This window comes from Amblyraja radiata, chromosome 29, assembly GCF_010909765.2.
Source record: "Amblyraja radiata isolate CabotCenter1 chromosome 29, sAmbRad1.1.pri, whole genome shotgun sequence".
Taxonomy (NCBI): domain Eukaryota; kingdom Metazoa; phylum Chordata; class Chondrichthyes; order Rajiformes; family Rajidae; genus Amblyraja; species Amblyraja radiata.
The window spans coordinates 18,146,208-18,162,805 of NC_045984.1; the positions used below are offsets into that span (position 1 = coordinate 18,146,208).

The following is a 16,598-nucleotide window of genomic DNA, read 5'->3' on the forward strand; positions in this document are numbered from 1 at the left end:
ATGACTGCAGCTCCAATTTCAGATGTATGGCTGTGGAATCTTAACTCTCTATGATTATAAATGAAGAAATCAAAGAGTCTGTGTTGCTGCTGGAAATCTCTCCACAGCTAAAGGGTTGCAAAACCCTGCCAGAAATCTAAATTCAAAGAGCACCATGGATAAAATTCACTTTTATTCAAACCTTTTCAACATCTCAAAAGCCCATTTTGCAAAAATAAAACTCAAATGTATAGCTGTGATACAAAGAACTGCAGATGCTGGTTTACAAAAAAAGACACAAATTGCTGGAACAACTCAGTGGATCAGGCAGCATCTCCGGAGAACATGGATAGGCAACGTTTCGGATCAGGTCTTGTTAATTCCCGGGGTGGCAGGACTGACATATGATGAAAGAATGTGTCGACTGGGCTTGTATTCACAAATTTTGACAGATAAGAGGGGATCTTATAGAAACATATAAAATTCTTAAAGGATTGGACAGGCTAGATACAGGAAAAATGCTCCCGATGTTGGGGAGTCCAGAACCAGGGGTCACAGTTTAAGAATAAGGCAGAGGTAATTTAGGATGGAGATGAGGAAAAAGCTTTCCACCCAGAGAGTTGTTGGTGCTGGCTCAAAAGGCCAAATGGCCTACTCCTGCTCCTATTTTCTATGTTTCAGAATGAAGATAGGTCCTGACCAGAAATGTCATCTATCCCTGTTCTTCAGAGATGCTGCCAGACTCACTGAGTTGCTCCAACACTTTGTGTCTTCCAATCTATCACAGTTCTTGTCAGTGGATTTCTTTATATATATATATTAGATTTACATATCTTATGTATAAGAATGCCAAATAAAAGTTTGAGTGCAATTGAGTACAGACTGTTCCTTGCCATCACCTGCTATGCAGATGCGCTCACAGCAATAAAGTAGGTATGGAGAACATCAAATTAATAGAACTAAATACAATGACAATGATTTTCATTCCCACTCAGGTGAAGCTCATCATGGATGACTTAATATTTGCAATAAAGTAAAATAATGGAGTTGATAGAAATTGTTACTTCTGAAGTAAAATAGATGACAGAGTAAATACTCAGCAAATCAGGCAGCAGGTGCAGAAAAAGAAATGGTGGTAACATTTCAGGTCATGATCTTTCATCAGATTTATATTTCATCATTTAAATGAATTGCTGAACATATCTGAGGAGCTGAATAGTGGATCTTTCCTACTGAGTGCTATAAAGTTAATTAACTGAAGATGATTTTACCTCCTATCAGCACTTGGTGTGGGCCTGGGTGCTAAACTTGTAAATGCCACTCATCCAAATGAAAGAAACTCAACACTTCCAAGTCAGAAATTGGGAACTTGCTACCCCCACACAGTACCTCTATATTGGCAATGTAGTGTTTGTAATACATATGGCAAGGATAATGTCCTGATAAGTCCATACAAAGGCGGCCTTGTGGTATTACCATTATGATGCAATTACTTTAACTCAGTGCTTTTAGAGGCCTTCAGTGAGTCTGTCAGCCAGAGGCAGATAAAAGCATTGATTAAATTGGCCTTTTTTTCTGTAGGTAAAGATGCATTAATTATTTTAATTACTGCCATTAATCTCTTAAGATTCATTTCACCAGTTAATGGCACTGAAGGAATACATAAGAATCTTCATAAGTTTAACATACATTAACTAAGGTCTCTAAAGTACAAGACCACGACCTGAAAATGTGTGGTGTTGTAGACAGCAAGCACAATTGTATTAGAATACAGCATGATATTGATCAGCTGTAAAGGTATGCAGAGCAATGGCAGATGGAATTTAAACCTGACAAGTATGAAGAGATGCATTTTGGAATAAGAGAACATACACAGTAAGAGACATGGCAAAGGGAGTATGGATGAACATAGGGATCTTATGGTACAATCTACCTTCGATTTAAACCAGCATCTGCAGTTCTTTCCTACACATTATGATACAACTCTATTGATTGTTGAAAGTGGCAGCACAGAGAGATAGGATGGTGAAGGTGGCAAATGGGATGGCATAGGATTTAAGATTCAGGACATCTTGAACCAACTTCACAAAACATTAGTTAGGTCATGCCTGAAGTATTGTAAGCATTAGTATTCGCCACACTGTAAGAAGAAAATGATTGTGCAGGAGAGGATGCAGGGGAGATTCATCAAGATGTAACATGGGTTAGAGCACTTTGGTTAAAAGGTGAGATTGGGCAGGCTGGATTTGTATACTCTGGAATGAAGGAAACTGAGGAGGTGACCTGATGCAGTTCTGTAAAGTTATGTGGGGAACAGATGGGGTAGATAATAAGAATCATTATCCTTTGGTGGTGGTGCCTGAAACAAGATGAGTAGAAGGTTTAGAAGGGTTTGAGGGTTTTCATCCACGCAGAGACAGTGGTGAGGGCAATGGCCCTCACAAACATTTAAGAAGCATCCAGACAAGCACTTGAATCACCAAGCATAGAAAGCAACAGACCAAAATATGGATAAATAGGTTTAGTCGGCAGAAACATTGTACGGCAAAGGACCTGTTCCTGTACTGTACTGTTTCATGTTCTTGTGCAGATTTATACAATGGTCAGCATGGACTTGGTGTGCCAAAAGGCCTGTTTCTGTGCTATACGACACTATGACATTAACTAAGCCACTTGTCATGTGAATGTATGTCTCTTACCATATATGTGCCAAGATATTCTGATGAAGTGCTGATTGCATGAAGATATCTTTTACTTCCAATCCACTCACATACCCATCCATATCCAAGTCTATTTTGAGAAAGATGTCATCATACCGCACCTTGTCATTAGTTGGCACAACCCAGTTTATTGGCTGCAAGAAACAATGTTTATGCCAGATCACTACAATATAATCATAGCACAAAAGTAATCCAACAAAGAGAATCACAAATCAGAGCCCTGACTTTAATCTTCAACTCCTCTATCTACCGGCAGTATGAAGTATCTGAAAAAATAATTCACATTATTATATGTGTTTGTAATGGAAATTATAATAGCTAAACTAAATCACGCAAATGTGTACAAATAAGAAGCATAATCCAGTTCAAACTCTATTGATTTCAGATTCACAACTGGTACGTTCCCTATTATGCAGTGAAGAACTAGTTATAGATTTATAAAACATGGCTCAGGGACAACAGAAATTAAGATCTGCTTCTATAGCACACTCGTGTGGACAGTTTGAAAAGAGCTTTGAAAGAGCACTTGGAGTAAAGCACTGAAAGACGAATTAGCTGCAGGAAGAAAATACTTTCATAATTAATATGATAATAGTGATCATTTCTAGAATAACTCACAACTATCGCATTAGTAGCAAAATACACACTTCTCTAAACGCACAATTCAGTCAAGTATGATGTGTATTATTACAAATTCCACCGTAGAGGTCTGCACCTACAGGATTCATTTACATAACATAGTAATATTTCAACCTCACAATTGATGACAAATATCTACACCCACAGTTATGCGCAACAACATAGGAAGCTATTCAGCCCATCAGATCCATGCCATCCCCTCCCCCCCAAATGAGCAATCTCATTATCCCCATTTCTGTATCTTTATTTCACTCTAGCTCTGCAACCTCTTTTCTCTCACACTCTTCCCTTTGATTCTTTTCACCATTTTCTACAGTTGCCAATTAACCTCAGGGTGGGGTCAGTCATTAACAAAATAAAAATCTGCATAAGAAACCTTCTTCAAATTATTCTCAGACACCATTGAAAAAAACCAATGTCAATCTAACTTTAACTGAACAGGCTCAACCAACCACTTGTCCAGTATTATATTAATCCCTGAACCAGTGCACCCTAAAGAACGCACCCAGCTGCGTTGAACAAAACTTTGAGCTAAATCGATGCAGAAGGCAAAATATTGCAAATGCTGAATTTCAGATATAAAATCAGAAATTGTTGGAAATGCTCAGAGGGCCAGGCAGGATTTATTAGGAAATGGGGTTAACTTTTCAGGTTAAAAATCCTTTGATACGCCTGCTCTACCAGTTATACTACTAGAACTGGAATTAGTTTAGGTTTTCCTTTTACTCTGCTGTTTTATACCCATGTGGTTACACACTATATTACATAACTGGTCCATTTTAACATATTCACCACTTTTGAACATTTGGAAAAAACATAGAGACTTGCTATGGTTGAAATAATCAAATAACCTTGAAATGGTTATTTGATTTACTTAGAAACTAAACTGCAGGATTCAAATTTGTGAGAGAAATTAGGAACTGTTCTTTAGCTGACATTAAATTATTGCTTGCCTCAGGAAGTGTTAGTCACGTGCAGTAAACCACTTTCTTCGGAAAAGCATATTATGAACAAGTCAGAGTCAATAGCAGAGATCTAATTAAGCCTCAGTTGAATAAGGAATACACTTAGCGTCATAGAGTGATACAGTGTGCAAAAAGGCCCTTCGGCCCAACTTGCCCATACCGGCCTACATGTCCCAGCTACACTAGTCCCACCAGCCTGCGCTTGGTCCATATCCCTCCAAACTTGTCCTATCCAAGGTAGACAAAAGTGCTGGAGACTCAGCGGGTGCAGCAGCATCTATGGAGCGAAGAAAATAGGCAACGTTTCGGGCCGAAACCTTTCTCCAGACTATCTATGTACCTGTCTACCTATTTCTTAAATGCTCAACTACCTCCTCTGGCAACTTGTTTCATACGCCCACCACCCTTTGTGTGGAAAAAGCTACCCCTCAGATTCCTATTAAATCTTTTCCCCTTCACCTTGAACCTATGTCCTCTGGTCCTCGGTTCCTCTACTCTGGGCAAGAGATTCTGTGCATCTACCCAATCTATTCCTTTCATGATTTTGTACTCCTCTATGAGATCACCCCTCATCCTCATGTGTTTCAAGGGACCCAGCCTACTCAACCTCTCCCTATAGCTCAGACCCACTAGTCCTGGCAACATCCTCGTAAATCTTCTCTGAACCAAATTTCATGCTTGACAATATCTTTCCCATAACATGGTACCCAGAACTGAACACAATACTCTAAATGGAGTCTCACCAACATCTTATACAACTGCAACATGACCTCCCAACTTCTATACTCAACTTCATTTTTTTTTCCCCAAAGATTTACCCAAAGAAGTCATGAAATTAAATTAATCAAAAATATTTCAGTGTGCACGTGCCTAGCAACAAGAGCAATATTATCCCAGCACAAAGAGAAAAAAAAAACAGTATTTAACCCAGGTCTCAAAATGAATTGCGAGAATGAGCAGTGAATTAGTAAAAACTAAGAAATTATCCTAACACTAATCAAAATATTTACAGAATTTTTAAATATAGAATGTACTGATTTTTTATCTCCTGATCAATCACAACTACAAGATTCTATAAGGAGCTGATGAACCTGATTAACCAAGGCCACATATCAGAAGCACACAAGAAATCCTGTGATGAACGACATAAGGAACGCACCATCTTTCAAATTACCTGTCTGCCCACCCCATCTAGGGTTTCCAATAGCCAACTGAAACCCCCCAAAAATGGACTGGAGATCATTTATCCTCAAACTTGAGGGACTGCCCAAGGAGAAGGACACGGGAGTGAGCAAGTTATTAATGTACATTTTGAGAAGCCTTTTAATGTAATGTACCTCTCAACAGACAGTTAGCTACAGTTGAAGTTCATTGAATGTGACACATAACTGTTGACATGAATAGGCATCTGGTTGAGCAACGGGGAGTTAAAAGTCAGATTGGCAATCAATAACTAGTGGAGTGATTGTTACTCAGGCCTAAACTATAGAGTAAGAAGGAACTGCAGATGCTGGTTTAAACCAAAGATAGATACAAAAAGCAGGAGTAACTCAGAGGGACAGGCAGCATCACTGGAGAGAAGGAATGGGTGACATTTCTGGTTGAGACCCTTCTTCAGACTGGTTAGGGTTTAGAGAAACAAGAGACATAGACAATGATGTGGAGAGATAAAGAGCAATAAATTAAAGATACTCAAAAAAAAAAAAGAGAGAGAGAGAGAGAGAGAGAGAGAGAGAGAGAGAGAGAGAGAGAGAGAGAGAGAGAGAGGAGATAGAGAGAGAGAGAGAGAGAGATAGAGAGAGAGAGAGAGAGAGAGAGAGAGAGAGGAGGCAGAGCGAGAGAGCTCTCTCCTCTCTCTCTCTCTCTCTGCTCTCTCTCTCTCTCTCTCTCTCTCTCTCTCTCTCTCTCTCTCTCTCTCTCTCTCTCTCTCTCTCTCTCTCTCTCTCTCTCTCTCTCTCTCTCTCTCTCTCTCTCTCTCTCGCTCTCTCTCTCTCTCTCTCTCTCTCTCTCTCTCTCTCTCTCTCTCTCTCTCTCTCTCTCTCTCTCTCTCTCTCTCTCTCTCTCTCTCTTTCTTTCTCTCTCTCTCTCTCTCTCTCTCTCTCTCTCTCTCTCTCTCTCTCTCTCTCTCTCTCTCTCTCTCTCTCTCTCTCTCTTCTCTCTCTCTCTCTCTCTCTCTCTCTCTCTCTCTCTCTCTCTCTCTCTCTCTCTCTCTCTCTCTCTCTCTCTCTCTCTCTCTCTCTCTCTCTCTCTCTCTCTCTCTCTCTCTCTCTCTCTCTCTCTCTTCTCTCTCTCCCCCAAGCCCAACAAACTGTTCTGTCGGGCTACCTGAAGTGAGATAAATCAATATTCATACCACTGGGCTGCCCAAGCTAAATATGAGATGCTGTTCCTCCAGTTTGCGTTTAGCCTCACTCTGACAATGGAGGAGACCGAGGATAGTAAGGTTTGTGTAGGAATGGGAAAGAGAGTTAAAGTCTCAAGCAACCGGGAGATAAGGTTGGTTCACGCGGGCTGAGCGAAGATGTTCCGCGAAACGATTGGCCAATCTGCGTTTGGTCTCGCCGATGTATAAGAGTCCACATCTTGAACAACGGATACAGTAGATGAGGTTGGAGGAGGTGCAAGTAAACCTCTGCCTAACCTGAAAGGACTGTCGGCGTCCCTGGACAGAGTCGAAGGAGGAGGTATAGCGACAGGTGTTGCATCTTCTGCAGTTGCTGGGGAAGGTACCTGGGGAGGGGGTGGTTTGGATGGGAAGGGATGAGTTAACCAGGGAGTTGGGGAGGGAACGGTCTCTGCGGAAGGCGGAAAGGGGTGGAGATGTGGTGAGAAAATGTGGCTAGTGGTGGGAGGTAGTAGTTGGAGGTGGCGGAAATTTCAATGTGTTGGGGTGGAAGGTAAGGACTAGGGGGACTGTGTCTGTTGCGAATCGGGGGATGGGGAGCAAGGGCAGAGCTACGGGGTACCAAGGAGACACGAGTGAGGACCTCATCTATGATAGGAGAGGGGAACCCTAAAGAATGAGGACATCTTGGATGTTCTGGTATGGAACACCTCAACTTGGGCGCAGATGCGGCGTTGACGGAGGTATTGGGAGTATTTGCAGGAATAGAGTCTTTGCAGGAAGCAGGGTGGGAAGAAGCATAGTCGAGATAGTTGTGGGAGTCAGTGGGTTTGTAATAGACGTCAGTCAATAGTCTATTTCTTGTGATGGAGACTGTGAGATCAGGAAAGGGGAGGTAGGTGTCGGAGATGGTCCAAGTAAGTTTTAGTGCAGGATGAAAATTGGTGGTGAAGAATGGTGAGTTCTGCATGGGCGCTGGGGGTATCACCGGTGCAGTCATCAATGTAACGGATATAGAGTTTGGGGATAGGGCCAGTGAACGCCACAGAGGAGGGCCGAGGAGTGGACAAAGGCCGAGGCAAGATCTGGTGGGAGGATTGTGGATGTTCACAGAGGAGGGGGGCATGAGGACTATTGTATGGCTGGGGTGTGGTCGGGTTAACCTGGTTAAAGAGGGGGAAGAGGAAGACCCATCACTGCTGAGGTTCTCTGTAGGAGGGTGGGAGCAGTAGGATCCAGCAGAGTCAGGCCACTTGCTGTCGGACTCTGCATCATGGAGGTTGTGGGTCTGGTGCTGAGTCTGGAACTCAGGTGAGGCGACGGTTCCGGCCCACTGGTAGGCGGTGGAGTGATGAGGGTCGGCAGATGGCAGCAGCATCAGTGGCCCCGGGAGAGTGAAGGTTGGCGACTGAGGTGGCGGTGGCCCCAGGGAGGCAGTGAGAGACTGCAGCTGTGGCAGTTTCGGTGGTCCGGGCCTGGGTTCAGCCGGGAAGACGTTGAAGGTCAGAGAGGCGGTGGATGCTGGTACTGCTCCTCCTGGTGGCAATCTCGGCCTTGTGGTGTTCGGGCTGGTGGCGTGGTCCAGCAGTGAAGCCACAGGCCTGCGGGCGGTCAAGTCGAGGTGTGTCAGTGGAGGGACCGGTCTGGAGGCGGGCAAGCTTATGATCCTTGGTAGAGTCCAGATAGGCAAGGAAGCATTTGTTGAAGGTGTGGATCTGGCGTCGAATGAAGAACCATAGTAATGTCTTGGTCAAAGATACAGAGTATACTGTAGCAAGTGACCCAGGTTCAATCCCAACCTCCAGTGCCGTCTGTGTGTAGCTTACACATTCTTCCTGTGATACGACGGATTTCCTCCGGGTGCTCCAGTTTCCTACCACATTCTAATAACATGTGGGTTTGAAGGTTACTTGGCCACTGCAAGTTGCCCCTCTTGTGGAGGTGAGTGGGAGAATCTGGGGGAAGTGGGGGTGGAAGGATGGCTAAAGTACTCATGGATGCAGGACTTGTGACGTTAGGTTATAAAAATGCTATCATTTCAATGAAAGGTAGGGCAGGTTCAATAGATTAATACGTAGTCTTGGTACTACTTTATAGAGTATCACAGATCAGGCAGATATCCTATTTCCAAATTAAAATCATTTTAATCATACTATTGTGGTGAGAAAGTGCATTCAATCGAGAAAAAGACAGACAAAAATGTTGGAGAAACTCAGCGGGTGAGGCAGCATCTATGGAGCGAAGGAAATAGGCAACGTTTCGGGTCGAAACGTTCAGAAGAAGGGTTTCGACCCGAAACGTTGCCTATTTCCTTCGCTCCATAGATGATGCCTCACCCGCTGAGTTTCTCCAGCATTTTTGTCTACATTTGCTTTTACAGCATCTGCAGTTCCTTCTTAGACAAATCAAAGAGCTGCTCCTATGATCCCCAATGGAAACCCGAGTCCATATGCTATCACCACAAAATGAGTTGTGACAAAAAAGAAAATATCATCAAGATGCAAGAATGATTTTTATCAATCACCTGTTTGATATGCTTTGGAGAGATGCTCCCCGCACTATTTAAGCTGTTAATACTACCATGTGATGGAGTAGATCGCAGACTATCTTTAGGTGGAGGACTGGCAGGTAAAACTGGCACAGAACCAACAAGTGAAGATCCTTGCTTTTTCCTCTTGGATGGTGGCAGAAGTGTAGACGGTAGAGCAGGTGGAACTGGCTCCTTCTCCAAGGCTCTGTAAACAAGGTGCATTGCCTGCAAATGTAACAAAGGGACAAACTGTCGATAGTTCAGCAGTAAAAGCAGTTCCACGTTTGTAATCTGACTGTAACTTTTAGATCTTGCCCCTGTTTTCATCAGTAAATATCTATTTAGTATATTTTTTTTAATTCAAACTTTATTCTTTTTGAGGCGAGGTATGGCACAATTGGAAAATTGGATACCCATCCCCACCTCTCCATTAATAATTACTGAAACATTGGTTGAATATTTGGTACTTTGTCTGCCTAGAACAGTGCAGCACAAAAACAGACCTATTGGTCCAGAATGTCCGTGCCGAACATGATGCCAAAGAATATCTCATCTACCTGCACATAATCCATATCCCTCCATTCTTTCCATATCCATATGCCTATCCAAATCTCTGAAATGCCATTATTGTATTTGATTCAACCACCACCGGCTGCGTAAAATTTTATATACTTCTATCTTTTATTACTTTTTATATACTTCTATCAGGTTTCCCCGCAACCTCTAGCGTTCCACCCACACCCTGTAACTAATACACCCTAATCCAGGCATAATTCTGGTAAACATCCTCTGTACCCTTTTCAAAGCTTCCCCATTCTTCCTGCAATGGGACAACCAGTATTGCACGGAACATTCCAAATGCAGTCTAACTAAAGTCCTATGAATCTGCATCATCATTTCTTGACTCTTATATTCAATGCCACGACCTATGAAAGCAAGCATACCATAAATTTTCGCTCTCAAATGTTGCCACTTTCAGGGAGTTATGGACTTGAATAGCAACTTTTCAGTCAGTCTGTCTGTCTGTCTGTCTGTCTGTCTGTCTATCTATCTATCTAAGTGCTCATGTGTTCCCGGAACTACTCCAAAACGGTACACGATAGCGCTACAAATTTTGGCCCATCTTATTCACCATTGTCCTGTGGTTTTTTTATCAAGTTTCGTTCAGATTGATGGTATATTTTACAAGTTATTCACATTATAAACTTTACAAAATCCAGTTTGACAAAAATCACTTCAATTTGCACTGGCAGTTAGCAGGGTATGATGTCAGAATGGGATCTCATAAACTGCACGTCAGCAGTGTTCCACCCCACCATGACACCTTGAGAGGGGGAGGGAAGAGGTGAAGGAGGGAGTGGGGAAGGAGAGGAGGAGAGGGGAAAGAAGAGGGAGGGTGAAGAGGAAAGGTCGGGAGTGCTGGGGGATGAGGGGAAATGAGCCACACCTGCGCAGCTGGGAGCTTTGGATGAGTGGTGGAATATTGCGTTGGGGAACGGGTTGCGTTGGTGGAACGGGTGAGTGGTGGAATAGTGCATTGGGGGAACGGGGCCCAACGGGTCCCACTTGGTCTAGTATATCTATCTATATACTATTAAAACTGTGTGTGTGTGTGTGTGTGTGTGTGTGTGTGTGTGTGTGTGTGTGTGTGTGTGTGTGTGTGTGTGTGTTTATTTGTGGGTGTCAGATTCGGCCTTTGATTCCTTGGTCCGCCAAAACCACACGCTGAAACTCCGTGATTTTTTCCATTTCGCTAGCTAATTCACTTTTACATTCACTCATGCACTCCTCAAAACATTTGGACATTTTTATGTACATAGAAACATAGAAAATAGGTGCAGGAGTAGGACATTTGGCCCTTCGAGCCTGCACCGCCATTCAATATGATCATGGCTGATCATCCAACTCAATATCCTGTACACATTTTAAAATAAAATCCTCCCCCCCCCCCACTCACTCATTTTGTCACCGCCTGCTAGCCACCCACCATAACTCAGTACTCGGGGTCTGAAGCATTTTGTCGCCTCCTGCTGGCCAGCGACCATAACGGCTGCTGACGCCCGGCTCTGCTCGAAAAACATCGACATTTTTCCCAACCAGGGTCTGAAGCACGTTCGAGGACCAGACCCAACGGGTCTGCACTTGGTCTAGTATGCTTATAAAACTCTCATCTTGTCCTCTTCCGGTTTGCGTTGTTTTTGCAAATTTGCGCAAAAACGATACCCGGAAGCGCTATGATTTTTTCGCCCCCTTACTCGCCATTCTCCTGTGCTGCAAGTGCAACAAGTTTTGTTCCGATCGGTGAAATAGTACAAAAGTTATGAAGGTTATAAAGGCACGTGGGGAGAGTGAGTAGCGTGCGGGCAGTGCGAGCAGTGTGCGGGCAGTGTGAGCAGCGTAGGGCTGCTTCTGCGGCGACCAGCACGACGAGCCGGGACTGCTCAGTTGAACTGGAAGCCTCTGAGTGATGCCGGAGTCGGACCGGGAGCTGTGTGAGGTCAAAAGCTGAAGGTGCGGGGTGAGCACAGTGCGAGCTGCCCCTGTGGCGGCCACAACCCCCCATACCCCCCCTTCCTCCACCTACCCCCTCCCCACCCCTCCCACACACCCCCCTTCCCCACACCCCCCTCCTCCCCACACCCCCCCTTCCCCACACACCCCCCCTCCCCACACAACCCCCCTCCCCACACAACCCCCCCTCCCCACACAACCCCCCTCCCCACACAACCCCCCTCCCACACACCCCCCTTCCCCACACCCCCCTCCTCCCCACACCCCCCCTTCCCCACACAACCCCCCTCCCCACACAACCCCCCTCCCCACACCCCTCCTTCCCCACCCCCCCCCCGTTCCCCGCACCCCCCACCCACTTCCCCACACCCCCCCTTTCCCTTTCCGGGGCCGGTGGGGAGGGGGAGCGTACTGCAGCAAGGGAGGGGGACGGCTTCAGGAGTGGGCTGTTGGGGGCCGGGGGGGAGGGTCTTACAGCAGTAGGCCACGGCAGCGCTGTCCCACCAGCCCCCGCCTGAATCCGCCCCCCTCCCCCAGGTGCAGGATGCTCCCCCCTCCCCACCGGCCCCCTCCCCCAGGTGCAGGATGCTCCCCCCTCCCCACCGGCCCCCGACAGCCCCGCCTGAAGAACGCAACAAGAGACGCAACACTTACACACCTCCCCTCACACCCCACCCCCGCCCGCCACACAACGCCCGCCACACCCCCTCCCCATCCCCACCCCCACCTCCACCCCCCTGCCCACACACCCCCCCACTACCCTCCTCCCCTCCCACCGCACACCCGCCTCCCCTCCTCCCCTCCCACCGTACACCCGCCTCCCCTCCCACACATGAAGAGGAAGGGGGGGATGCTGGGGGATATGGGGAAATGAGCCACGCCTGCGTAGTTAGGGGCTATGGGTGAGAGGTGGAATATTGCTTTGGGGTAACGGGTTGCGTTGGGGGAAACAGGTGAGTAGTGGAATATTGCGTTGGGGAATGGGTTGCGTCCCACTTAGTCTAGTATATTTCTAAAACTCTCATCTTGTTTGTTTCTATATCTGATGTTGTCTGTCTGTCTGTCTGTCTGTCCGAAATGTGATCCTGAAATTATGGCAAAACGCTACATGAGAGTGCTACAATTTTTGGTCCACCTTACTCACAATTGTCCTGTGATGTGGTGTATTGTTTCATTCATATTAATGTATATTTTACAAGTTATTGACATTTTTAACTTTAAAAATTTAGCTTTTCACTTTTAAAAATCCAATTCCATGGCCTTGCCCCTGCCCGTTACAATGTTACAAAGATAGGACACTGAGTCCTGTCATTTGTAACATTGTAACGGGCAGGGGCAGGGCAAGGGAATTGGATTTTTAAAAGTGAAAAGTTAGTGAATTTTTTTTAATTTAAAAAAAGGGAGGGTGAAGAGGAGGGGGGAGGGAGTGCTGGGGGATGAGGGGAAATGTGCCTCGCCTGCGCTGTTGGGGGCTATGGGTGAGTGGTGGAATATTGCGTTGGGGGACCAGGCCTCCGTGTGACAGGGACCCAACAGGTCCCACTTGGTCTAGTACATTATAAAAATGAGAATAAGGAAGTCTGAGAGGTTCTCTCTCTCTCTCCCACCTTCAAGGCTTTCCTAAAGCAGCCTTTCAATGTCTTACTTATTATGGTAAACCCTCACAATAACGGAACACGTGTCCGCTGGTGTCCGTTGTTACCAATTGTCCACTATAACCGAGTGAGGGGAGGTAATGTTTAACCAAAGCCGGGAGGCAAGAAACACGGCGTTGGCGTTCCTGCTAAACAAGTGGGAATTCACTGGATGGGAGGCCGCAGAGTTTCTGGTCCCACACGCGATGCACCAGGGACGGGTCCCTGCATGCTGCTCGCTCTCTCCGCTCCTACCATGTGGCACCAACACATTGGGTATCTGGCAGAAGTGGGAGGCAGTATGATGGGTGCCTCAGTCCGCTATAACCGAAATGCATTATATAGAGGCCTGTTATTGCGAGGGTTTACTGTATTTCATGTCAGCAAAACGCAGTTAATGTTCTATCCAACTCTTCAGAAATCCTAATGAATCTGCCTCATTAGGTGCCTTTTTCCACTTCTTTTAAACTAGCTAGGTTTCCTGGAAAATTAATTCCACTGTGTAAGATCTTGTGTTGCAATATAAAATGGGCTGATCTGGTACCATCAAAGTACTGTGTATCAGAAACAGAGTTTTGCTGCACATTAAACAGCACCACAGAGTAAACTCTCACCAGAAAACGTCAGGGACTGACAATTTTTATCTTAGCACCTCCTCAACTACACAGCAAATCTTAATTACTGTTAAACAAAATCCTGTCATACAAAATTAAGTTGAACAAGTGGGGACCTCATTATTTCAGTTATCAATTATTGGAGTTTTTTTTTAAAATTGGTGGTTCTTAATTGTAGTCTAATCCATTTATTTTTACCTCACTTTATTTTGTTTAATGAACTTTTGTTAACATTGATTTCAATATTCTAACTGTGACTTACCAATTCTTCAGGGGTGGGAGATTGCAACCTTCACCTGTTTCGACTAATGCAATCAACCCGACGTGCACAAACAAGATCAAATAGAACAAGTTGACCTACAACTTTAGGCTGTGCAAGAAGGCTGCTTTTTAGTTTACACTATCCTTTTGATAATTTCCAAACCTGTCTCAAATGAGCAACCCCTGATTGTAATAATATTCTCCACCCAACTTTTGGATCCCCCACCCTCACGCCAATAATAATCCCTATTATTTCACACGTTCCAACTGTCTGTAAGAACAATGTTTCCTTTTGGATGCACACACAAATATGAACTTTCAATTCTAAAACCTTTAGCAAGCTTATAGACACAAGGAAATTCAACAAATGTTGGAACTATTCATGCATCATTCAAAAGAAATTCCAGAAATTCAGATCACCAAGCATAAATTCAAAGAGGACCAATGAGTTTCAAGACATAATCTACTGAGTTCGTTGTTCTAAACTAAAAATACAAAATGTAAAGAGACTGAAATGGGTGACAGAAGAGATTTTTGTTTTGTTCAGATTAAACCCTTCACAGTGGCTTTGGATACAATAATTATTTTAAAGCCCCCATTTGAATGTAGCCAGCAGTAGCCACTCCATATGGCCTCGCAAATACTTAAAGACTTACCACAGCAAACTCATCTCTGTCCAGGTGGCCATCCTTATCAACATCACTAAGGTCCCAAACCTGATTCAGATAAAAGGATGACAGAAAATTAATGCCAAGGGATTAAACCAAGTTTTGCCTTAACTATAATTTAGCAAAAAGATTAGAAGAAATACATCTAAACATTTAAAAAATTGAAGATGCTGGAAATCCACAATAAAATAGAAAATTCACGAAGCACTCAGCAGATTTGACAGTGCTTGTGGAAATAAGAATAGTTAACATTTCAGGTCCAAGACCATTTGTCAGAAATAAATCTCAAATCACCAATCTGCTTAAAATGCTCAATCAAGATTAAACACTTCTCAAAATTCTATTTCAACTCTATCTTCCTATCTTCTTTTACATTCGGTCAAAGAGCGGCAAAGTGGCACAGCGGCTGAGTTGCTGTCTTGCAGCGCCAGGTTCCATCCTGACTACGAGTGCTGTCTGTACCATGTGGGTTTCCCCCAGGTGCTCCGGTTGACTCCTATGCACCAAAATTGTACAGGTTTGTAGAGTAATGGCTTCTGTAAATTGTCTCTAGTGTTGATTAATGTATGAAGTGATCACTGGTCAGCACGGACTCAGTTGGCCAAAGGACCTGTTTCCATGCTGTATCTTGAAAGTCTCAAGGCTATACCATCTAACCTGCATTGAGCGGTGAGCAACTGACTGCAACTGAGAGAACCCTCAGAAGTACAGCTCTGTAATTATGAAAGTTTGTTATTTGATCCACCACACTGTTCAGATAAATGGAACATAATACATAAAATTGGATCAAATTTAAAGTAACAAAGTCCGGGCTCTGGCTGGGCCGCTCAAGAACATCCACAGACTGGTCACAACGCCACTCGTACATTGTCTTGGCTGTGTGCTTAGCGACGTTGTCCTGTTGGAAGGTGAACCTCTGTCCCAGTCTAAGGTCCAGAACGTTCTGGAGCAGGTTTTCCTCAAGGATCTCTGTACTTTGCTCCGTTCATCTTACCCTCGATCCTGACTAGTCCCCCAGTTCCTGCCGCTGAAAAACATCCCCACATCATGATGCTGCCACCACCATGCTTCATCGTAGGTATGGTATTGGCCAGGTGATGAGCGGTGTCTGGTTTCTTCCTGACGTGACGCTTGGCATTCAGGCCAAAGAGTTCAATCTTGGTTTCATCAGACTAGAGAATCTTGTTTCTCATGCCTTTTGGCAAACACCAAGCGGGCTGTCATGTGCCTTTTACTGAGGAGTGGCTTCCGTCTCTCCACTCTACCATAAAGGCCTGATTGGTGGAGTGCTGCAGATATAGATGTCCTTCTGGAATGTTCTCCCACCTCCACAGAGGAACTCTGGAGTTCTGTCAGAGTGACCATCGAGTTCTTGGTCACCTCCCTGACCAAGGCCCTTCTCCCCCGATTGCTCAGTTTGGCCGAGCGGCCAGCTCTATTAGGCTGTGGGCCGAGCATCAAAAATGTGTCTAGAAATCAACTTTTGTGTCCCATGTCTCGGAACTACATGAAATTTTGCACAGATTTACATAAAATATAATTGAGAAGGAAGTCATAACTCGCCAGTGCCAAAAGTTGCACATTAATTAATTAAACTAATTAGAGAATGAGATCGAAAAAGTAAGCGCCATCTAGTGTCCAATGCCCATATTACACCATGGGGAGCCTATTTTCGTATTGCAGTCCCTTTAAACCATATATTATTATACCATCTATATATATATATATATGAC

At 44.6% G+C, this 16,598-nt stretch overlaps 1 protein-coding gene across 8 annotated transcripts in view; it reads right to left on the reverse strand.

The window, feature by feature from the left end:
* eps15l1 (epidermal growth factor receptor pathway substrate 15 like 1) overlaps positions 1–16,598 on the reverse strand; it is a 249,606-nt gene that overhangs the window by 165,053 nt on the left and 67,955 nt on the right. For all 8 annotated transcript variants that reach the window (XM_033046723.1, XM_033046721.1, XM_033046722.1 and 5 more), the window contains 3 exons: positions 14,854–14,913; positions 9,172–9,402; positions 2,679–2,833 (listed from right to left, as the gene is read on the reverse strand). In XM_033046723.1, coding sequence (XP_032902614.1) covers positions 2,679–2,833; positions 9,172–9,402; positions 14,854–14,913 — 446 coding nt within the window. The remainder of the gene's footprint in view (positions 1–2,678; positions 2,834–9,171; positions 9,403–14,853; positions 14,914–16,598) is intronic.